Below are 24,218 nucleotides of genomic sequence, written 5' to 3' on the forward strand. Positions count from 1 at the left end.
TACAGTGATCTTCTATTTAATAGTGACTGAATATGTCGAGAGCATGATGCTGACTTGTTAATCATTGTCCAACAAATTCTTTCCATCTTTTCAATCCAGGTCACAGTTGCTACCAACGCCCATTCCAAGAGCCCCATGACTCTCGGTTCAGCCTCGGGGGCTAGCAGCGCCGAACTCCCGGAAGACAGCCGAGTGGCACTGCCCAGTCATCGCATAGTTGACATCGAGTCAACTCGGACTGCTTCCAATTCACTTATAAGGTTGTACGTGCGGTAACTCAGCTTGCTTTTGGCAAAAAACTATAGAGACATGGACTTCCAAGTGTGCCTACATGCCCCCCTTCGATTACCCTCCGCGTCGTATGTATTCTGCCCTGCACTTCTCCCCCCAAACAAAGCTAATGGCAAAGAGACCCCACACATCACTACTTCCAAAGTCGCACCTTGAATAATGGATTCAGAATCCGACAATGAATTGGGGCTTTGGAGCTTCCGACCCGTGCGCCAGTTTTTGCGTGCCTTCGATTCCGAGACCGACGCTCCTGAAGCTTCGTCCGCTCCTGATCCGCTCCTCTACAACCCGAAAAGCACTGTCCCAAAGAGTCTGGGTGATTTCGACAGATTCTTCTCCTTCTGCGGAAAACCACTGGAGATAACCACGCCGAGAAGCCACCGCAGATCCAATGACTCCTCATCCGCCCGATCAACGGGGTCTACGCCACCTTCGTCCGCTCCTGATGACGATGCTCCAGTTACGGCTGAACAATTTGACAACCACAACAGCAAGTCGAAGGGGAAGGAGGTTCGGTGGAAGGACCAGTTAGGCAGAGAACTCACAGAAGTACGCAGGAGAAGCGCACATGGCGCAGTTGGAGACTTTGACGCCGCTGTCATTGCTCGATTGATCGAGGACGATGGCTACGAATCTGACTCCGAACCATCTTCCAATACTCGGCGGCCCATACATTCACCAAATCGAGAGAGATCCGTACATTCTCCAACTCTCAGTCATCGAAGTGATCCTACAGCGTTTCTCCCAGCGTCTGTGACACCACCCAAGAGATCCTTTATCGGCCGACCTCCTCCTCCTATCCCAACAATACGAGTTGATCCATCAGTAATACAACCATTCTACACCCTGACTGTCAACGAACAGAAGGCCAAACTCGTCAAAAAATTGCTCAGAAGGTTCCCTGACGAGTCGGACATTTCAAACTCAATATCTCACGTGGGAAACAAAGACGATGACGGCATACATGTCTTCGTAGACTGTTCGAACATCATCATCGGTTTCTATAATCGATTGAAGTACAACAGGAAGATCAGCCCAGTCGCATATGTGAGACAACCACCATTTTCCTACCATTCGTTGGCTCTTCTCCTCGAGAGAGGGCGCACCGTCGCTCGACGAGTCCTCGTAGGATCAAATCCGCGACCTTATGCTTCAGAACGAGACTTGCCCGACTACATGCAGGAAGCTCAGATGTGCGGTTACGAGGTGAACATGCTAGAACGGGTTCAAAAGCTGAAGCGGCCAACGCTACGAAAGAAAAAGAATGGCTCCGGCAATGGGTATGCTACAACTTCAGGGCAGTCATCTGGTTCCGAGACAACCTTTTCGGGCATGCCTGTTGTTGCAGAGCAGGGTGTAGACGAAATTTTACAAATGAAACTCCTCGAAAGTGCGTATCCCAGTTCATTAACTATCGAATTGTCGAACATCTGGTGCAAAATTGGGCACCTACGCTGACCGTTACTTTCTAGGCTTGGTTGATACACACAATCCGTCGACAGTTGTCCTTGCCAGTGGAGATGCTGCTGAAGCAGAATTTTCTGGGGGCTTTCTCAAATGCGTCGAACGTGCTCTTTCCAAGGGATGGCAAGTCGAAATTGTAGCCTGGAGCGATGGGCTTAGCCAAGAGTATAGATCCCAAAGATTCGTAAACAGATGGGAAGGTCGATTTAAAGTGATCGAGTTGGATGATTTCTGCGAAGAGATGTTGGCTGCGTATATTTCCAAACATACCTTGGCGTTTTAGGGAGTTTACTTTGCTTTTTTCAAGCATATATAGAGTGCGGCGTTTCAGGGGCAGGAGAATCCCATCGATTTGGGCAAATGGTTGGGAGCGTAGGCTTGGGTCAGGCATTCTGGCGCATGGGTTTGGATGGCAGCATTGGTAATGAGTTTATGACTTACAATTAGCATAGCATCGGGACATGACCCCCCAGCGAGTTGGTCTTTTGAGAGCGCGGCCGATACAGTACAGAATCAGGTTATTCAGTGCTAATTACGTCTTGGTGGGCTATTTCTTGGTGGCGGAACTTGTGAGGTAAATAAGGCAGGGGCTATCAAGTCAATTCCGGGTAATTTCGTCAACAACACCTTCTATCGCAATATGGCCTCCGCATCTACTCATGGACGCCCCCTTCCGTTTGATACAATCCCCCCTATCCCAAGCCCCCCCCTCTCTAGGCCCTTGGCAATGATTCAACCACGCTCGTTTCCGTTCGGCCTCGGTTTTTTCACGAGTCTCCTCTTGCTGCTCTTTTTCTACGTTTCAAAGCTGTACTTCTTCAGGTGGGTGTTGGAGGAGAAACTCGATCCGAATTCCTAGCTATTTTGTGATTATATTTTGGGGCAATGTCCTAGTTTTCCCCGGACAATTTGTATCAAGCAATCGCTGACCGTTGGACTAACCAGGCAATACCCATATCATATTATCGGGCCTCATGCTAGACAACCACTGGCGAACAATATTGAGAACAGCACCCTGGGCTTCGAGAAAGTCTTTGTAGTTGGCCTTCCGGAGCGGAGTGACAAGAGAGACGCACTAGCCCTGACAAGCAGCTTGACGGGGTTCAAGATTGACTGGATCGACGGAGTCAGAGGGGAGACTATTCCGGACAAGGCTTTGCCCTTCGGCGTTGACAGGCTGAAGCTGTGGGAAACCAATTTGGGAAGCTGGAGAGGGCATATGAACGCGGTGCGAACGTGAGTTCTCTTCAGTTTAATATACGAAAGGAAGTATTAACCCATCTCTTTCAGAATCGTGGCGGAAGGAATATCCACCGCCTTGATCCTAGAGGACGACATGGACTGGGACGTACGCTTGAAGTCCCAACTCAAATTGATCGCTGTCGGTGCCCTCGATCTCCAATATCCGTCCACAAAGACGTCGCCGCTTCCAGAAAGCTCTCCATATGGCAATGATTGGGATATATTATGGCTCGGCCACTGCGGCGAGGTCTTCCCTGAGCTGCTCGAGGAGAACGCAATAGAACCTCCCACGGATCCTGATCTCGTGTCTGTCTTTCGGAAGTATACCATCTATCCAGACTCGACGGTGCCACCTCCAGAACATACTCGTGGCTTTCAAAACTTCTCTGCACATCCATATACACGCTGGGTCCATACGAGTGGAGGCCCAATCTGTAGTTTCGCCTATGCTTTGTCTCAGCAGGGGGCGAGGAAAGTTCTCTTCGATCTTAGCGTTGATCATTTGGCAGGGCCGTTTGACAATGCGCTAGCTGGGCTTTGCAGATGGGGAAGAGGGAAGGAGAGGCTAGGGATGAGATGCTTAAGCGTGACGCCGCCGTTGTTTGTGCATCACAGAGCAAAAGGGGCGGTCAATGGTGATTCGGACATCCAATCGATCGGCGCTGGGGAGTTGAGGGAGGTCGGTACAACTGAGAATATTGTCTGGAGTGCGAGGCGTAACATTAGAAACAGTTTGGTCGGCGGTATAATGGAGAGCCAGTTTAGCTAGGGAGTGTTCGAGGGTATACTTGTGATCACGACCGGTAAATTGTCCGAGCATGGAGCTCAAGGGGAGACGTTCGGAAAATTGATGGGCTAATGAATGCATAACTACATAACGTGCTACGAAATCAAGATGCGTTGCCTGCAAAACTCCTCTGCCCCAAGGAGCTGATTTCAGCGTTAGACTGTTGTGATGCTGCCCATACAATAGCCACACCACAGACCCAAGCAACTCGCGCGCCTGCCGTTATGCTAATCTAGTTACACACTTCACCACTATCGACGTCGGTCTCCCACTGACTTGTCACACTGGCCGAAACAGGAAAGTTCAGCCTTGGTAAAACGCGTTGCAGCTTCCCCAAAACTAGTTGCGATAAGCAACAATCTCATCAATCCACACCTCAACCCCATCAAAATGCATACCGCTAACGAAATGGTGTCCAATATCCGCGAAGCATCGCGCCTTCTCGTGCGAGAATTGGGTTTTATGTCCCCGACTCTAGCAGGAACAGAACTTCCTGCTTCTGCCGTTCATGCCATCATAGAAATCAGCCATTCCACGCCAACGACGGCTTCATCACTCAGCAAAACATTGAATCTTGATCGATCAAACATCAGCCGAGTACTGGCCAAGCTTGTGGAAGCAGGCGCCGTGATTGAGACACCAAATGCCTCGGATGGAAGACAAAAGATACTGTCAATTACGGACGAAGGCAAGGAAATTTCGGGCAGGATTGACAAGTTTGCCAACGAGCAGGTGATGAAGGCTTTGAAGAACCTGCCAGCTGGCTCAGCACCGGAGCAGATCTTGGGTGGAATTCGGGCGTATGCTACGGCATTGAGAGCGCAAAGGCTTGGTGAGGAGGTGAAGCCTGTCGAGGGAATGGCCATTATCAGTGGATATCGGCCCGGATTGCTTGGTCGTTGCTTGGAGATGCACATGCAGTATTATTCCCGCGCTGTTGGCTTTGGAGGCGCTTTTGAAGCTCAGCTTGCGACTGGATTGGGAGAGTTGCTGAACAGGCTGGATAGCCCGAGGAGTGAGGCATGGGTTGTGACAGATGGGACGAAGATCTGTGGGACAGTCTTCATCGATGGAGAAGGATTGGGTGAAGGCAAAGCTCACCTCAGGGCTTTCATCGTGGACGATACCTTGAGAGGTCGGGGATTGGGTCGGAAGCTCATTGGAAAGGCCATCTCATTCGTAGATGATCATGCCTTTACTGAGACGCACCTGTACACTTTCAGGGGACTTGATGGTAAGTCAACTTCTCTGAGCAAAACTCCCCACTTCGCACGTCCTGGGAGCTACCCATTCCCTAGACGTCTCTTGGGAGACTGCTCGCAATACAGCGCCTCCCTACTCTACATAACCTCCTTTGACACAATACTAATGCGTGCACTCGGGGTCGTAGCGGCGAGGAGATTGTACGAGTCTTGTGGCTTTGCCTTGGCAGAAGAGGCTCTGAGCAATAAATGGGGGAAGGAAATGATGATCCAACATTTTGTTCGCACTCCTTCTAGATAATCCGACTCCGGTACAGTAGTCGAACATTACCTTAATCCCCCATTGGGTTTGGTGTTTCTCGATGTGCGCCAGTTCGGGACGGCCCGGCGAAAGCCCCCAATGAAAATTTGCTTTGAACTCGTCCCTCTACTAAATTAGATCGGGGATAGTGCAAGGAACAGCCACCAGAGCTGCAAGGAAGAGGCTATTGTGGTTGCATCAGCCGGCGAATCGTTCGATTGCTATCGTGAGGGGGGTCTCCCTAGAAACTGATCAGGAGAAAGCAACCTCGCGCAGACTGAAAAGGCGACGTTAAACTTCCGTCCCTACTCCAATTCAAACGTTTGTCTGAAGTCGGAGAGCGTAGGACCTTCATATATTAGAATGTCTGCGAGATATTCGAATAGTGTGCGGTTTGAATATTGATGTGCAATTAATTGAGGGAATATTCTGCCGCGAAGGGCGGCTGGTGAGAGTGAGAAAGGGAGGGGGGGAAGAGATGACAAAGACCAACAAAGCTAAAACATGAAACCATAGATCGGAGGCCTGTGTCGTTGGGTTCCTAGCGCTTTAAGCGCTGCTCCTTGCTTCGGGAAAGAGGCCTGGGAACAACGCTGCAGCTTTCCAAAAGTTTAAGGACAGCTCTTGCACGATGGCTGGCCACACTCCCGTACTTTTCTCGCAGAAGCTCCTCCGATCCTGGTCAGAGAAGGGCACGGGCACTATTTTAGCGTTTAGCTTCGCTTTCGGGGGGAGGGGGGGGGGGCAAGCAGGCAAGCAAGCAAGGCAACATGCACCGCACTTCTCGATGCGCTACGAAACTCACTCACATTTCGCCCACTAATAAATCCAGCCCCAAATGATAGCCGACCCAACCTTCGCTTTCTAGAATGGCCTCCGCCTCTGGCTACTCGCTGCGCCCCATGAAGATGCACGTGCACGTGCACGTGCTCAGGAACAAACAATGAAATCAGGAACAAAACGAAAGGACCGTGCGCGGCCTCCACCCACACCGGTGCAGGGCACCACGCACCGCGAACCGCGTACCACACCTCGCTGCATCGAGGCAAGGGCCGTCCAATAGTGTTCGACAGACGGCATGGTGGGCTGTTAGAGGCGAAGTCAATCCCACAAGTCCAGTAGTAGTAGCGCAGAAGAGAGCAGCGCAGCGTAGAGCAGCGTAGAGCAGCGTAGAGGAGAGCAGAGCAGAGCAGGGCAGGGCAGAGCGGAAACGGCAACCAAACAAAGAGTGAAGTGAAGGTTAAAGTGCGAAGGGCTGATGCCTGCATGCCTGCCCCTCCCCAGAACGGTAATAGCCGCGCAGAGGTACAGAGGTAAACTAAGGTAGAGAGAGATACAGATACTGTACAGATACAGAAACAGATTCAGACTCAGATTCAGATAGCGATTCCAGTCCTCAATCCCCTCCGCTCCTTGTCCACGACCAAGTTGCACTCGCACGAGCAGGGTTACACTTCGCTCCAAATGATTGGCCCTGCGTGAGTGTTTCAAGACAAGATACCACCCCACCCCCCCTTCCCTTTTCCAACCCTCGCAATCGCTCCCGCCCCAACATACTGTAACATCGCATTCTCGTCGTTCCCTCCTCCATCTGCGCCTGGTTCCCCCGCCCCAGCCAGCTTCCTCGACCTATTCTCGCGTGCCGCCTGCACCTCTGCACCTACACCTACACCTGCACCTGCACCGGCACCTGCGCCTGCCGCCGAGGGGCCTGAAAGTTGTTGACCCGTGAAGGGGCCAACTCGCACCTTGCGACCAAGGCAGTCAGTCATCGACTTCCGCCCCAACATCCGGAAGAAACTCCATCCACCAGCAAGCTCTGAATCTCGACAACGCCCAGCTGAGGAGCGACAGCTTCCCAGCCTCGTCTTTGACCGCATCGATTCGATCGCTGGCCGATAAACGCTCCTTCACCTCCGGCACCCCTCCCTCCACACCATCAGCCACGGTAATCCAGTATCCCACCAACAACGCCGTTGATCTCATCTCAATAATCCGTGACAGGCGCGACCGAGCACCGCGAAACAACCTACATTCCCCAACATTCATTGCGCAAGCCGATTGCGGCAATGAGCGTCATGCTTCAGACCCCTTCGCGGGCTTCAACAGCCTCCTCCTCCTCCTTCCAGCCAGTCTCCCGCCAGAACACAATGTCGTCGCACGATGGGGGAAGGTCTGTCCGACAGTCGAAGCGTTATTCGATGACCACTCTGTATCTGTCTATGTCGGCAAATGAGAAAGACTTGGAAATTGAAGATGATTTGGCAAAGGGTATGGATTATTCCCATCGGAGGAGTTCGAGTACACCTGCTAACATGCCTCCAAGCCCAGAAAATACTTCGGGACCTGAAGTCCAAGATCTCCTCACAATCGAAGAAGAATTTCGTTCTGGAGAAGGATGTTAGATATCTAGACTCTCGTATTGCGTTGTTGATTCAGAATCGGATGGCCCTGGAAGAGGTCTGTAGCGAATTCCCAATTCCCAGTCCTCTGTACACGGCGCTGACAGTAAACAGCAAAATGAAGTGGCAAGCCACCTCGAAGATGCTGCAGATCTGCAAGAGGGGTTCTTTCCAAATGACGAAAAGACTCAGAAATACGGCAACCTACTCTTCCTCTTACAATCCGAGCCCCGACACATCGCACACCTTTGCCGTCTAGTCACGATGGCTGAGATCGACTCCCTCCTCCAAACTGTCATGTTTACAATCTACGGGAACCAATACGAAAGCCGTGAAGAACATTTACTTCTGACCATGTTTCAGGTACAACCAAGCACCCTTTCAAGCCCGGTGGGCAATGCTTACTTCGTTTTAACTAGTCCGTCTTGACATATCAATTCGACAACACCCCCGAATACTCTTCACTCCTCCGAGCAAATACCCCTGTTTCACGAATGATGACAACCTACACCCGGCGAGGCCCTGGGCAGAGCTACCTCAAGACAGTGTTAGCTGATCGCATAAACGGATTGATTGAATTAAAGGATCTGGATCTCGAAATCAACCCACTGAAGGTCTATGAGAGAATGATTGAGCAGATTGAGGAAGACACCGGGAACCTGCCAGCCTCTCTACCAAAGGGAGTTACTGCCGAGCAAGCCGCAGAGAATGCGCAAGTGCAGGCCATTATTGAGCCAAGACTTACCATGCTTATGGAAATTGCCAATGGATTCCTCACCACGATCATTGACGGGCTGGAGGAAACACCTTACGGAATTCGGTGGATTTGCAAACAAATCAGAAGTTTGACGAAGCGGAAATACCCAGATGCAAACGATCAAGTTATTTGTACCTTGATTGGGGGCTTCTTCTTCCTCCGGTTCATCAATCCCGCCATTGTCACCCCAAAATCATACATGCTCATCGACGGAACACCGGCAGAAAGACCACGGAGGACGCTGACCTTGATTGCGAAGATGCTTCAAAATCTTGCAAACAAGCCGTCATATGCCAAAGAGCCCTACATGGCCAAACTACAGCCGTTCATTCAACACAACAAGGAGCGGGTTAACAAATTCATGCTGGACCTGTGTGAAGTGCAAGATTTCTATGAGAGCCTTGAGATGGACAACTACGTCGCCCTTTCAAAGAAGGATTTGGAGCTCTCCATCACCCTGAACGAGGTTTACGCAACGCATGCTTTACTGGAAAAACACAGTGCCGAGTTGAACAGGGACGAAAATTCTCATCTGGCAGTCATTCTGAACGATCTGGGCCCCGCCCCGGCACAGTTACCACGAAAGGAGAACAGAGCAATCAATTTGCCTCTGTTCAGCAAGTGGGAGACAGCAATCGATGATCTGACGGCAGCGCTCGACATAACGCAAGAAGAGGTTTATTTCATGGAAGCTAAATCTACATTTGTGCAGATTATGCGTTCTATACCAACAAATAGTGCAGTTGCCCGAAGACCTCTTCGGCTTGAGCGAGTTGCGGACGCCGCGGCAACATCTCGCAATGATGCTGTTATGGTGAGGAAGGGTATCCGAGCGATGGAACTTCTTAGCCAGTTACAAGAACTTCAAGTGATTGACAAGTCTGACCAGTTCAGTCTCCTCCGAGACGAGGTTGAGCAAGAACTACAGCATCTCGGGTCCCTCAAAGATGGGGTGATCGTGGAGACACAAAAGCTGGAAGAAGTTTTCAAGACGATCAGAGATCACAACACCTATCTGGTAGGTCAATTGGAGACCTATAAGAGCTACCTTCACAACGTTCGAAGCCAAAGCGAAGGCACCCGGAGAAAACAGCAGAAACATCAAGTTCTGGGCCCATACAAGTTCACACACCAAGCTTTAGAGAAGGAGGGCGTCATCCAGAAGAGCAATGTGCCGGACAATAGACGAGCGAATATCTATTTCAATTTCACAAGTCCTTTGCCGGGGACATTTGTTATTTCACTGCATTACAAAGGTATGATCTTCTGCTTATGTTACGTACGGCAGGACAAAAATTTGACAATTCGTAGGACGAAATCGTGGACTTCTAGAGCTTGACCTGAAGCTCGATGATCTGCTTGAGATGCAAAAGGATAACCAAGAAGATCTTGATCTTGAATACGTTCAGTTCAATGTCCCGAAAGTTTTAGCTCTCTTGAACAAACGCTTCGCACGGAAGAAAGGATGGTGATATCCTGTTCGAAATGTGTGCCAGTCGGCATCAAACCGGTCCGACGTGTGAGGCGGCCGTTGCCGGCTTTAGGGGTCTTGAGATGACCGATGAAATACTTTTCTGGCGGGTTGGCAATGCCGTGTTGCTTCAATATTACATTTGGTGGTCGGTCGCTCGAATTGGCGTAAGTGGAGTTGTCGAATGGTTCGATCTATACCTTTCTCCCTACTTTTTGCATTGGTTCAAATATCCTTGTCTTAATCGATGGCGACTGTGCTTGGAAGTCTGTTACGTCGTCTTTGGACTGAGTGAAAACTATGTCTTGCTGGTCCGGGGCATGATTGTGGAACAATCTAAGACAGTACAGGATGAAATGGTTGGCTAATTGGAGGCCAAAGAGGCGGAGGCGTACGAGTTATGGGTTGGTGGACTTTATACACGGCTTTGCGAATGGTTGGGGGCGGAGGTCGGGGTTTATGCTTTCATACGGCATGGGGAACGGTTATGTGAAGTCTTGGGAGGATTTACGTGTAATATCATGAACGAGTAACCATATTGGTCTCGCGATGGGGAACTAGCCTTGAATCCGATGATTGGCCTCGCCATGTCTGCGGATGCCCGTTGCTGTCTTGATGGCGGTTTCCTCGCAACTTTTCAGCTGCAGACATTGTTTGAGCCTCTGTTTTGCAGAGGATCTATTTTGATTATTGGGCGGCACACTCTTCTGTAGTTCTGAAGAGGTTGGATTGGATCGTAAAATGTTGCTGAAATCCTTATGGGGGCTAAAGGCTAGCTTCCCCATGGGGATGGCATTGATTTTATCTGGACATTACGTCTTTCTCTAGCACACTCCGATGGAGGCATTCTCATGTGCAAGGAGGGGTAGGTTGGGTATCTCACATCGCCCAAACCATCGAAATTGAAGAGCCAAACAACTCTTTCCATCTATATCTTCCTGGTTGCCTCTCCGAAAATCGTACTACTATTTCAATCTGCATTGCCTTCCATCTCGCGTTCGAGCATGGACTCTGCCATTGTTCAGATCAAAAAGCCCGTCGACTCGAACGCTGATGTCCTGCTGCCTGTCTTTCGATCATCAGCCACAATCAGTGGGCTGGCGAGACTTTCAACCGGTTTGACCTGGGCTCTTCTCTCTAGCAACTCTCCCTAATCAATACGGCATACCACTAAAGTCGAGCACTCCAGTGCCAAACGCCAAACGCACTGGCAAGAATGAGTCTATAGTCGATTCGAGCAAGGACTATGATTCAACGAAGCCTGGATCGCCGCGTGGACTGGGCTTGAGATCTTCCTTAGCCCATTTGTTCTGTCTCTTCTCTATTTGAGGGAGAATAAGGCTTTGGGTGTGGCCATGACTTTGGGTAACTTTGTCCGTGCTGGGGAGGCAATCGCGACTTTGAAGGGCGAAACGGAAGGGCCCAATAGGAAACACCTCCCCCAACCATTCTCCTGGCCCGGATTGGACCTCTTGGCATCTTCCCTTCTTCTCGAGGCTAAGTTGAGAGACTCAGAGTAAATAAGAGATACTAAAAACATGAGTTATGAACGTTTTATAATTACTTATCAAATGTATTTAACTTTAAATATATAGAATAGAGTACGGAGTTATATTGCTAGGGCTAACGAGTGAGGTATTGCTTTCATAACTAAACCCGAATATAATAGTAGTACTATTCTTTTATTAATAAGCCCGCTCTAAGTAACTCAATATTATTAGGTTTTCTGCTTCTTTTCGAGACTAATTTTGCTTCAATTATAATAAAAGCAATAAAATTATAATATCTAATTAAATAAAAGGAAATATTTGAATTATTTCTAAATAATTAATTTAATTATTAAATTGTCTCTAATACTAATTAATAAGTAATATAATAAAAAAGTATATTTTAGTACTTTAATAGCCCTTTTATAATTCTGATTATTTATTATAAATATAATATTTAGGGCTTAAAAAGTAAAATAAAAGATTCTTTATAAAAATAATTTAAAGCTAAAAAAAAGAAAACTAGAATATAGGAAGCTATAAGGAAATATATATATCTTATAATATACTAGTTTATAAGGAATTTAGCTTTCTAAATATTTCAAATATATTTCTTTAATAAAATATAAGTAATAAAATATAAGTAATAAAATATAAGTAATAAAATATAAGTAATAAAATATAAGTAATAAAATATAAATAATAAAATATAAGTAATTATATTAAGTAATTATATTAGCTAATAAGATTAAAAACTAAATTATAATATTATTTTTATTTTTAAAATAAGCTTATTTTTAAGCTTTATAAAAACTATTAATTTATTTAATTTTATATTATTTTCTTTTTTAAAATAAACTAATATTTTAAATATAAATATTATATATAAAAGATAAAAATCTTTAATATATAACCTAAAAATATTTATTATTATTTCTATATAATTTCGAATAAATCTAATTTTTTATATAATTTAACTAATATTATAGGTTTTATAAAAATTCTAATATATTAATATTATTATTATAAAAGCTTTATAAAATTAGAGAATTATTATTTAATATTAAAGCTAGATATTATACTAGATTCTTATTTTAATTAATTTACTAAATTCTGTATTTTAATTTATTTTTTATTAGTTTAATTATAATTATTTAATATTATATTTTTATTTATTATTTTCTAGTATTAATAAAAGTAGTTCCGGGTTTATTTAACTTAATAAAGAATTCTAAGAATTCTTTTATAGCTTCTTTATATAAAAGACTAGATATATTTTTTTAAAGTTTTTAGTAATTTTTAAAAAAACAAATAATTGTATTTTTCTAAAATCTCAAATAAATTCTTTATTTAATTACTTAATTTCCGGTTCAAATAATTAGATTTCTAGTATTTTATAATAACTTATATTTTATTTCTGATTTTAAAATTAATTAAATAATTATATTTATTAGTTTATATTATATATTATTTCTATATTTATTTTATATAACTTTAAGTAAATTATTATAATTCATATAATTAATTTACTAATACTTTGGTTTTATTTCTATTTAGCTTCTTTTTAAATAAGCTAGCTTTAATAAAGAAATTCTAGTTTAGAGAAATAGAAGACTTATAATTCTTTTTAGTTATAAATAAAAACTAGTTAATAATTTTATATTAAAAAAAAGTTTATTAATAATTTATTTAATAATAATTAATATATAAATATAATCTTTAATTAAAGTACTAATTAATAATTTCTATTTATTTATTTAAAAGTAATTAGTTATTAAAAGCTTAAGCTTAATACTAATTCTTATATAAAATTTGCTTTAAAAATCGAATATAAATTAAAGTTTTTAATTTAATATAATTATTTAATATATTATATAAAATAAAAATAAAAGTATTACCTATTTAATTATAATTATATTTTATATAAAAATAGTAATTAGATATTTAAATAATTAATTTATAAATATAATAATTATATTATTATTATTTTTTATTTTTTAAATAATTCTTAAAATTTATAATAATATATTACTAGAAAGAAATAAAATAAATTAGGCTTTTTATTTCTTATAAATATAATAATTACTATAGTATTAATTAATATTTTTACTTATAAATAGCTAGTAATATTATTTTTTAAATAATTAATAAAGCTTTATATATTTAAGGTATTTAAAAAGAAATTTATTATATATTTTATAAATTAAAATAATTTATAAAAATAATTCGGGATTTATTTTATTTTTTATAATATAAAGTCTTTTATAATATAAAAAAAGATTATTTTATAATATTTAAATATTATTTTTATTTTAAGTTATTATATATAGCTTTTCTAAATCTAGTAATATATAATTAGTTTATAAAATTCTATTTACTAATTAGAAGCTATTATATTTAATAAGAGCTTTTAATAATAGTTTTATAAAAGTAATTATAATAGAGGCTATTAAAGCTTTTAAAAAAATACTTTTTTTTAAAGAAATTATATCTTTAATAAAAATATATATCTTTAATAAAAATATATATCTTTAATAAAAATATATATCTTTAATAAAAATATATTATATCTTTAATAAAAATATATATCTTTAATAAAAATATATATCTTTAATAAAAATATATATCTTTAATAAAAATATATATCTTTAATAAAAATATATTTCTTTAAAAAGTTTTTAATATATATTTAATTTTTAGAACTGAATTCCGAATTAAATAAGCCGACTTTATAAAATATTATTATAAGCTATAAATTATAGCTATAAATTATAAATAATCTCTAAATTAATTTTATTACTAAAAAGAAATATTTAAGTTTATAACTTCTTTTTAATTTGTTTTTAAATATTTATTTTATTTTATTTTTATAATAAAGTATTTATTTATTTATTTAATTTTTTTTAAAATAATATATAAACTTAAAATAATAATAAAATAAAAGCTTAGCCTATTTAATTTATTAAAAAAAAAGCCTTTTAATAATTATAAAGTATTTTAAAATATAATAATTAGAATAAATCTTAAAGGAAGTATTTTAAAGACTTTTTAGTTTAGTTTTTATTTTTCTAATATTTATATTATAATAAATATTTTATTATTATATATATTATAATTAAGCTTTATTAGAAATTATAAAACATTAAAATAAATTAGTAAATTATAAAACTATAATATTAAATTTAGTATAAAACTAATCTTTATTTCTTTTATAAGATTCAGGAAAGCTTTCTCTAAATAAAAGGCCCTAATAATATATATATAATTAGTAATTTATAAGTTTAATACTTATAATATAAATAATAATTAGTTATAATATTAAAGGGCTATTAATCTCTCTAATTAATACTTGTAATATTCGAGATTTATTATATATTTTTAAGTTATATATAATTCTATATATATTATAATTATATTTCTTTTCTAGGATCTTATTTCTAAGATTTATTAATTTATTCTAGTAAATATTTAATTAATTATTTAATTGAAATAAACTTCTAATATTTTAGAAAGTAGTTTTACTAATATAATCTAAATAATAGATATAAAAATCATTTAATTAAATTAGAACTAAATAAGTAAAAAAAAAGTAATTATATTTCAGATATAAAAACTAGCTAGTAATTATAATTTCATTTAAGATTTAAGTATTCTAATTAGCTTAATTTAAAATACTAAAGTATTATTTTATAAAATTAATAAAATTTATTAGATCTTATATTAGAATAATCTAAATAGCTATATAAAAAGAATTTAATAAAATATTTATATAAGAAACTTATATAAATATTTCTAAGGTCCTAAAAATTATTTATAGACTTCTAGAAATATATATTAATTAGTTATACTAATTACTAATTAAAACTAGTATAAAAACTAGTAATTAATTCAGGTAATTCTTTGTTTCTATAAAAGAACCTTTTTATATTATTATATATTCTCTTTTTTTCTAATAATTATATATATAATAACTTCTTTTATTATTATTTTCTAGTTTTTTTTTGGCTTTTTTTTTAAAGTTTTCTTTAATTATTTTTAATTATTTCTATAATATCTTTTGGTTTTATTATTTACTAATATAATTATAAATATAAAAGTAATCTTATAATCTCTTTTATTATTATTAATAAATACTTAAAATATTTCAAGTATTTATTTATTAATTTCTTTATCTTATTATTAGTATAGCTATTCCTTTGGGAGTTACGTATATAGTTACGGGATACGGGATACGGGATATGGGCAATGGGACATGGGTAATGGGATATAGGATACGGGATATGGCTATATGACCTCGCATCCTATTAGTAACTCGACTAGTAGACTAGACCCCTTTAGGCTTAGTAGATTTAGGGATTATATATTAATACCACGATACTGCGATCCTTATTTCTAAACAATAACTTTACTAACTAATATAACTAGTATTTCCATACCTATATAATAGTACTATATATTACTAGTAAACTAATACTAATTAGTTTGTATATATAGATCAGAGAAGATTTTAGATTAATCCTAAAAGTATTCGGTAGCCTAAGACAAATCTAGTTTATTCTATATTAAAGGGGGGAACTACTTATTAACTTTACAAAAGCATTCGGTAGCCTATAGAGAAGATATCTAGCTCTTGCTAATTAATAAGCAGTTAGCCATTTGACTATCTATCTATTTAACTTCTACTATCCTTCAAAACCAACTTCTTTTGGCCCCAAGACTACCTTCTTGGAAACTATCTTTTCTACTTATATAATACCCGTATTTACGGGAACCCCTCTCCGGAATATATGCCCTGCATATACCCTTAAAGCTCTTTAACTACTACTTCGATTTTACTATTAAATCGAGTCCTTCGAGCTTTAGACCCTCCCGGAATCGTAATATTTCACTTCCTAAATTTCTTATTATAGACGAAATATTTAAGGGCGAAATATTTACTTTAATATCCTACCAGGCATCTGGCATCTGAACCAGGCATCTGGCATCTTAACCACCAGATATCTGGTATCTCAATAACTAGGTATCTGGTATCTCAACCAGGCATCTCAACCAGGCATCTCAACCAGGCATCTGAACCAGGCATCTGGCATCTCAACCAGGCATCTAAACTGGGCATCTGGCATCTGAACCAGGCATCTGGACACCTTTACCACCGAACCCTTTCCACGAACCTACTACGAACTACCTTACCTTCGAACCCCTCCTGCTATGAACCACATATATATACTGGGAAGAACCTGAACTCGGTTTAGTATGGATACTAACGAGGGAAAGGAACTAATTAAGAAATAGGAGAATGGTATTAATCCGGTAACTATAATAAAGGCTAAACTTCAGGAATATATAACTACTAAGATATATTAGTATATCTTATATAGGAAGAGTAATAATAATCTATAGGATCTATTCCAGGATAACTTTAAAAACTTTAATACTATAGTATATAGCCTAATTAATTATATACTCATATAAAATCTTTGAGCTCAACTTTAGTATAATAGTATCTATATTAAATAGAACTATAGAAACCTTACTATTATATAATTCTTTATTAATCTTACCTAAAAAGAAATAAAGAATATATAAAATAAAGCTAATATTATTAATAATAATCTAATTAGAATAGATCTTTTTTAGAGACCTATTATATTAGTTTATCTTACTCTAAATAGAACTAGATATAAGAGAACTAAATAATCTCAGTTAAGAAATCAAGCTATTTATTTACCTTTTCTAAATTAAGGCTATTTACTACTTCTATTTTTACTACTATTAGTATTACTACTAAACCCGAATTACTATTAATTAGTACTTACTATTTTTACTAGAAAGCTTATTAGAGAAGTAGTAAAGATATTATAAAGTATTTAATAGTAAGATAATATATAAGTAGTTAAGGTAAGTAAGCTATAGAGTAATACTTATAAGTATAACTAATTCTAAGAATTAATTCTAATAAAAGACTAATTAATATCCCTTTCTAAAACTAGAAGTATCTCCCTATATATTCCCTAGTATTTAGTTAAGTATATAAAGCCTTTTACTTAACTAGGAAATATAAGCTAATATAATTCATATAATTCTAATTATAAGCTTTACCTAAAATAGGGAACTAGATCTATAATATCTAATATCTATTTATATATTATTATATATACCTATTATATTAACTTCCTCTCTAGGCTCTTATTTATAAGAGGCCTGAAAAAACTATAAATAGCTTTATAAATAATCTCCTAAAACTTTTCCGGCTATTAATTCTTCCCAAAAACTTCCTATAATTACCCTATTATTATATTAGATAATGGAATTAAGAATATAATTTACTAATCTTACCTAATTAACTTATAAATTACCTTTAGTAATTCCTTCTTATAAAAATAATATAGATATAGTATATATTATTAGATATAAAGCTCTTCCGGTCTCCTAATTAGTTTATAAATCCTAACTTAGCCTCTATTTATAAATAAATTATTACTTTATAGGCCTAAGAGCTTAGAAAAATTAATCTAATCTTCTAGTTTATTTATAAATTCCTTTTTTAGAATTTTCTAGATATTTCTAGTATAGAACTAGTTCTGAATTTGTAATTACTATTTAGGAAAAAAGTATTATAAAAAGGCTTTTCTTTTTCTACTAACTAATCTTCCTTTTCCTTAACTATAATACTATATCTAGCTTTTCCTTATCTCTTGTCTTTCTTCTTTAAGCCTTCTTTAAGCTTCTTTAAGCTTCTTTAAGCTTTATTTAAGCTTTATTTAAGCTTTATTTAAGCTTTATTTAAGTTTCCTTCTAATTCTCTTTTCTACTTCTTTATTTATTAAGATAAATACTTCTCTTAGTACTTATTAGCCTATTATTATCTATTTAGCTAATATTCCTATATTCTTAATTTATTTTTATTATTTTTAATATTCCAAAAATATTACTAAGTTTCCTAATCTTACTTATATTAAAAGTAATAATTACTTAATATATAATTATTATTACTCTAAGAATAAGAAATATAATCCTATAAGTTATAATTTCTTTTATTTATTTCTTATTCTAATACTATTTAAGGTTTCTTAAATATATATAATATAATTAAATTACCTTTTTTAAGCTATTAATATATATAAGTATCTTTTTTATTCTTTACCTAAAAGAGAAAAGGCTATTACTATTCTTCTTTTATATTAAATAATATTTTTTTTTATATTAAAGCTATTATTTGAGACTAATAAATTCCCTTAATAATTCAAGAAATAAATTAAGTAATTATTACTAGTTTAATATAAATATAAAATACTCTTAATAATATAGTTAATATTCTTTAGTATTAAGTAAACTTATTTCTTTTTTATTTCTTACTAATAGCTAATAGCTTTATAGGCTAATTTATTACTTATTTCTTAAGAGAATCCTAATAAGAATAATAATAAGAATAATAGAAAATAGTTATAAGAATAGGATATTTATAGGATATAAAAATTAGAGTTTTTAAAGTTTTTAATAATTTTTATATAGTTTTTCCAAGAATAAATATATAGTTTTTAATAGTTTCCTAATAAAAGTATTTATTTTTTATATTTCTATTTAGCTAATAATATTATAATATTACTCTTTTCTAAATATTCTTATAATACTTAAATTATATTCTCTAGATTATTTAGTAGTTCTTATATATTATTTACTAATAAGTAGCTCTTTTAATAAATAAAATATTTCTTTTCTATTCTATTCTTTTTATAAGCTATAATAGATTTTACCTCAAATTCTTCTTTACCTTTAATCTCGACTAGTTCTAGTTTTATTATAATACTAGTTTATAAATACTATAGTTCTAAAAGAGAAATATAGAAAATATTATAGATCTAATATAATAATAATAATTCTAAGTAATATATCTATTTATATATTTATATAATTTCTAGAACTTTAAAGAAATTAAGATATTTATTTACTAGCTTTATACTAGATTATAGCTATTAAATATTCTTTATATAAAATATAACTTTATTATATATATTAAATTCCTTATTAATATATTTATTACTTCTTATTATTACTTCTCTAGTATCTTCTATTTTATTTAAATTCTCTATATTCTTTCTTATATTACCGGTATTTCTTTTTCTGAAATATTATTTTTAATATATAATTTAATACTAGAATAGAATCTATATAATATATAGAATAAAGAAATTTCTATTATTAAATATATAGAATTATTATATATAAATTCTATAAAAAAAAGCTTTATTACCTAGTTATCTTATTAGTAGCTAGTATAATACCTCAAGTACTATTCTAGAGTTTGGTTTAGATTCTTTATTTATTTATTAGTTTATAAATAAAATACTATATTTAGCTATTATTAAACCTTTAAATAGAAATATAGACTTGACTAGAACTTACTTATAAAAACAAATTCTTTATTAGAGATTATATCTATAGATATACTAAAGTCTTTAATAATATAATATATAAATAGCTTTACTAACTCAGGAGCCGAGATTTCTTTAGTAATCGGAATATATTATACTATTTTCATATATCTATTAATAATAATAAATATAAAATTATATATCTTATTATAAAACCTAAAAAGAAATAGTTCTATAATAAAGTCTATAGTAATTTCTTACTATAGCTTAAAGGAAAGGAGAAATAAACTAAATATACTATATAGCAGATATTTCTTTATTTTAGTTTATTAATATATAGAACAAGTTCTAATATAGTCTTTTATATTCTTTTTTATATTTTATTAGAAGTACTTTTTCTAGAAAATCTCTAGTATTTTACTAATATTAAAATATCTATTTATAGAATTATTATAATTAGCTTATAATAATTCTTTTTTAAGAACTGGCTTATTTAATATATAGATAATACCCTAATATCTTAATAACCCAAATATATTAAATTCCCAAATATTAATAGCTCTAATAAAAATCTCTTTTAAGAACTATTTATATTACTAGTATTATACTAATAGATTAAGCCTGTAGTATTATAATAATAGTTTAAATAGTATCTTTTTGCTTTCCTTATATACTATTTCGAACCTAGCTACTTATATAGCTAGAATCCTTAATATATACTATTTATAACTAGCTATACTAATAATAGGCTTAAGTAATAGTATTTCCGGTATTATTTTATTACTAAAATAGATTTCCTTTTTAGAATTCTTTAGTATTTTACTAATTAAGAAATACCTATTTTCTTTCTTTTAGGCCTTAAATTATAGTATTATAGAAATAGTATAGTATTCTATTATTACTATCTATAGAGCTCTCTATTTTATATTTTATAGCTTATTATAAAATATAAATAGTAAAGTATCTTTATTTATATTTATTATAAAGTCTGGCTTTCTTAATAGCCTATTAGTAGGATTACTATACTCCGGCTAGTACTTTAAAATGAAGTCGAAAATAGCTAGTTTTTCTGTCTATCTTATCTATTAACTATTTAGTTTTCTCTTAGTTATAAAATATTTCAATTTATTATAATTTATTTTAATAATAATAATATATTAGATATATATTAGGTAATATTACTAAGTATAAAATACTAGAATAATAGCCAAGAGCTTAGAATTATATATTTTATACTTATTCTTAATTATAGTTATTTTTTTTAAATAGAAAATAATAGAGTATTACCTGGCTTTTATTCTCTTACTAAAGAACTAGGAAATTATATCTATAATTACAAATCCTGAAATATCTATTTCTATATAAATTTTTAAGGCTAGATTAAAATAATAAAAGATTAGTACTATTATAAATATAATTTATAATTTTCTAAAAGCCCTATTTGCCTTATTTATCTAGCTAAAATAATATTATAGGTTTTTATTAGTTCTTAATAAATCAATTAACTCTTTTATTACCCTGAAATATCTATAAATAAACCTCTAGTAAAAGTTAGTAAAACCCAGGAATACTTGAATTTCTCGAATATTATTCTTTAGAACCGGCTATTTCCTAATAGCTATAACTCTACTAGCTTCTATTTCTATATTATCTAGGCTAATTATAAACCCCAGGAACTTTATTCTCTCTATATTTGTAATAGATATTACCAAAAGTAGCCAGTTAGGAAGCAATCCAATTGTATTAATTAACTGAAACTTGAAGAAGGAAGTGAGGTGTGGGAGGTGCGAAGCCTTAAGGGCTTGCACACGGACCACCCGCATACGCACGTGCTACCAAGGATGCCCAGGCACTCTCTAATAATATTAAACTTATATTTTACTAAGTTTATAAAGAGCTAGTATTATTATAGCTATTTAAGTATATATTAGACTACTATTATATATTATTCTGGGTTCTCTAAATAAATTAGAATATTATTCAGATAAATTATATAAATAATATTTATAAGGCCTACTAATATATAATTAATATATACCTGAAATATTACCGGAATATTAGATAGTTTAAAGAATATAATATAGTATTTAAAATATCTATAGTATATTCGGAATACTATTTTCTATTTATTACTCTTTCGTATTTATAACTAATAATAAATATTCTTTAAATCTAGCTTTATATATATCTTTATTCTATAAAGCCTATTTATAGTCTTATTAATAAGTAGTAATAGTATTTGGTTTTTAATAGTAATTCTATTTAGACTCCGGTAATTAATATATAAATATAGGCTGCCTTTTTTCTTTAGAATAAATATAATTAAAATACTAGCTAGGCTAGTAAAATAATAGATCTATTTTTTTTCTAGGCTAGTATCTAGATATTCCCAAAGAACTTTAAGCTCTCTTTCTAATAAAGTATATATAGAACTATATAGTAATTAGAATCCTGGTTCCAGATCTATATAATACTTTATTATATAATAATTAAATAATATATTTATAGCTTTTATAAAGAATACTTGAAAAAGGTCCTAATACTTTTTAGGAAATATAACTATTCTATTAGTAGTAATAGTAATAATTCTTTAGCTATTTATTATAAAATAGGTAATTAATAAAAAAACATATATTTTATATTTTATTACTTTAATAAACTTCCTAGTATTTAGAATTTTAATCTCTTATAATTAAATCTAATATCTCTATATTATTTCCCTAAAAGAAATTAGAGAATTAACCTAATAAAGCTATAGGAATTCAAGTATTATATTAATATAATTTAGATTAAAATCATATAATATAAAGTATATATTAGTCTTTTTTTAGTTCCCTAATATATCCTTAATAATAATCCCAAAAATATAATTTCTATATAAATAGATTCTTTTTTTCTCTAGTAAGAATAAGGGAATTGCCCTTAATATTAATAGAATACCTATATCTAAAGCTAATTTCCCTTTTATATAATTAGCTTCTATATTTAAGTCTACTAATACTCTAACTCTTTAGTTACTTTTCCTTGTCTTAATAGTAACCTTAATTACTATTCTCGTTTTAAAGACCTTATTTTCTATAATATAAACGAGTATAACTATTATAGGATATATTCGTTTCTTGGCTTCTTTAGTTCTGGATATTTATATAATTTATAGCTAGATTTATTATAGTTATAGTAAATTGGTTTCTCTTAATTAGGGCAAGTAGTAATATAATAATTCTTTTTCTAGTAAGTAAAATAAATTATATCTGGTTTTATAGATCCTAATATAAGTACTATATTAAACTCTATTATTATATTTTTACTATTTCGGTTTTATAAATCTTATAATAGAAATATATTTCTTTTCTATTTTCTTTTATTATTTCCTTTTTTTTTTCTCTTATTCTTTTTCTTTTACTATCCTATTAGCTTATTATTATATTCCTATTAAGTAGACAGGTTTAAATTATTCTTAACTCTTATAGCTATAGAAATAAGCTTTTTTTTTTATAGGATATTCTTTTAATAATTAATTTTATCCCGAATTTCCTGCCTTAAGCTACTAAATAAATTATCTTATTCTTATAATAAATCCGTATATTCCAAGTTATTTAATAGGCTATCTAAATAAAATATAAAGCTTTAAATACTTTAGCCTAGCTATTATTTAGTATTCTTAAACTTAGTAAAAGTATTATTATTATAGTTTTCCGGATTTAAAATAGAATTCTTTATAAACTTAATAAAGGTTTCCTAATCTATAGTATTAATACTTACTAATTACTTTTTATACTTCTAGATATTCCTGGCTATATTCTTAAAACAGGAAATATAATATATAACCTTTACTATATTAGTAGCCTAAATAATCCTATTATTTTTATACTATTTTAATTCTGTCTAATAAAAGAAGTCCTGGGCTTCTTTAATACTCTTTCCCTAGTAAATAGGTAATTCTCGGATTTTTGGAGCCCTCTGAACTAAGAATACTACCGGGGATATAACGGGTTCTATACTAGATATCTGAATATCTTTAAGATAATAGATCTGAGCTTCTAGCTTTTCTAGATCTTTTCTCTATTATATTTCTATTTCTAACTCAATAATATAATAGCGAGCCGCTACTAATTTCTCTATTATTATTATCTTATCTACTAGTTCTGGGGATATCTGAGTTCTATTTCCTTTTCCTAATTAGGTAGTATAAAGAGTATTTAACTGAGTACTTCCCTAGATACCCGGTTAGATTGCCTTAGTAATAATAGAGGCGCTTCTCCTAATTAATATTCTAGCTATTAATTTTTTATCTATTAATAGCTTGACTACCTTATAATAAACTACTTCCCGAAAGTTGAATTAATTAGAATATAAGGTACTTAATAGTAGGATAATATATAAGTAGTTAAAATAAATAAGTTATAGAATAATACTTGCAAGTATAACTAATTCCAAGAATT

General features: G+C 34.0%; 6 protein-coding genes across 6 annotated transcripts; 4 read left to right on the forward strand and 2 right to left on the reverse strand.

The window, feature by feature from the left end:
- Window positions 1–217: 217 nt before the first annotated feature.
- K444DRAFT_7335 (uncharacterized protein) lies at window positions 218–2,217 on the forward strand. The gene is made up of 3 exons (XM_024888673.1): window positions 218–359; window positions 412–1,681; window positions 1,764–2,217. The coding sequence occupies exons 2-3, from the start codon at window positions 451–453 to the stop codon at window positions 2,036–2,038; spliced, it is 1,506 nt and encodes a 501-aa protein (XP_024744064.1). The 5' UTR covers window positions 218–359; window positions 412–450; the 3' UTR covers window positions 2,039–2,217.
- A 265-nt stretch (window positions 2,218–2,482) lies between these two features.
- On the forward strand, window positions 2,483–3,766 carry K444DRAFT_639196 (glycosyltransferase family 25 protein; the record flags this gene model as incomplete). Its single annotated transcript, XM_024884349.1, has 3 exons — window positions 2,483–2,577; window positions 2,701–2,991; window positions 3,046–3,766. The coding sequence occupies 3 exons, from the start codon at window positions 2,483–2,485 to the stop codon at window positions 3,764–3,766; spliced, it is 1,107 nt and encodes a 368-aa protein (XP_024744065.1).
- A 342-nt stretch (window positions 3,767–4,108) lies between these two features.
- Window positions 4,109–5,287, forward strand: K444DRAFT_578564 (transcriptional regulator, MarR family with acetyltransferase activity; the record flags this gene model as incomplete). The annotated part of the gene is made up of 2 exons (XM_024877620.1): window positions 4,109–5,018; window positions 5,175–5,287. Exons 1-2 carry the CDS (start codon window positions 4,175–4,177, stop codon window positions 5,285–5,287), a joined length of 957 nt encoding a protein of 318 aa, XP_024744066.1. The 5' UTR covers window positions 4,109–4,174.
- Window positions 5,288–5,592: 305 nt separating this feature from the next.
- K444DRAFT_7391 (uncharacterized protein) lies at window positions 5,593–6,664 on the reverse strand. The gene is made up of 2 exons (XM_024888675.1): window positions 6,097–6,664; window positions 5,593–5,988 (listed from the first exon to the last, which is right to left on the reverse strand). Exons 1-2 carry the CDS (start codon window positions 6,553–6,555, stop codon window positions 5,899–5,901), a joined length of 549 nt encoding a protein of 182 aa, XP_024744067.1. The 5' UTR covers window positions 6,556–6,664; the 3' UTR covers window positions 5,593–5,898.
- K444DRAFT_7390 (uncharacterized protein) lies at window positions 6,665–7,343 on the reverse strand. Its single transcript, XM_024888674.1, has one exon. The coding sequence runs from the start codon at window positions 7,165–7,167 to the stop codon at window positions 6,775–6,777; it is 393 nt and encodes a 130-aa protein (XP_024744068.1). The 5' UTR covers window positions 7,168–7,343; the 3' UTR covers window positions 6,665–6,774.
- On the forward strand, window positions 7,263–10,093 carry K444DRAFT_7330 (Rho GTPase activation protein). Its single transcript, XM_024888672.1, has 5 exons — window positions 7,263–7,558; window positions 7,614–7,747; window positions 7,804–8,052; window positions 8,109–9,702; window positions 9,758–10,093. Exons 1-5 carry the CDS (start codon window positions 7,357–7,359, stop codon window positions 9,916–9,918), a joined length of 2,340 nt encoding a protein of 779 aa, XP_024744069.1. The 5' UTR covers window positions 7,263–7,356; the 3' UTR covers window positions 9,919–10,093.
- The last annotated feature ends 14,125 nt before the right edge of the window (window positions 10,094–24,218 follow it).

Source organism: Hyaloscypha bicolor (assembly GCF_002865645.1).
Source record: "Hyaloscypha bicolor E unplaced genomic scaffold K444scaffold_10, whole genome shotgun sequence".
NCBI classification, from domain to species: domain Eukaryota; kingdom Fungi; phylum Ascomycota; class Leotiomycetes; order Helotiales; family Hyaloscyphaceae; genus Hyaloscypha; species Hyaloscypha bicolor.

Coding starts and splice junctions, on each gene's coding strand:
- K444DRAFT_7330 (XM_024888672.1), top strand. CDS start 7,357: ATGAGCGTCATGCTTCAGACCCCTTCGCGGGCTTCAACAGCCTCCTCC. Junction 7,748..7,803: donor ATCGGATGGCCCTGGAAGAG/GTCTGTAGCGAA, acceptor GACAGTAAACAG/CAAAATGAAGTGGCAAGCCA. Junction 9,703..9,757: donor TATTTCACTGCATTACAAAG/GTATGATCTTCT, acceptor GACAATTCGTAG/GACGAAATCGTGGACTTCTA.
- K444DRAFT_7390 (XM_024888674.1), bottom strand. CDS start 7,167: ATGCGGTCAAAGACGAGGCTGGGAAGCTGTCGCTCCTCAGCTGGGCGT.
- K444DRAFT_7391 (XM_024888675.1), bottom strand. CDS start 6,555: ATGCAGGCATCAGCCCTTCGCACTTTAACCTTCACTTCACTCTTTGTT. Junction 5,989..6,096: donor GATTTATTAGTGGGCGAAAT/GTGAGTGAGTTT, acceptor ACGCTAAAATAG/TGCCCGTGCCCTTCTCTGAC.
- K444DRAFT_7335 (XM_024888673.1), top strand. CDS start 451: ATGGATTCAGAATCCGACAATGAATTGGGGCTTTGGAGCTTCCGACCC. Junction 1,682..1,763: donor ACAAATGAAACTCCTCGAAA/GTGCGTATCCCA, acceptor GTTACTTTCTAG/GCTTGGTTGATACACACAAT.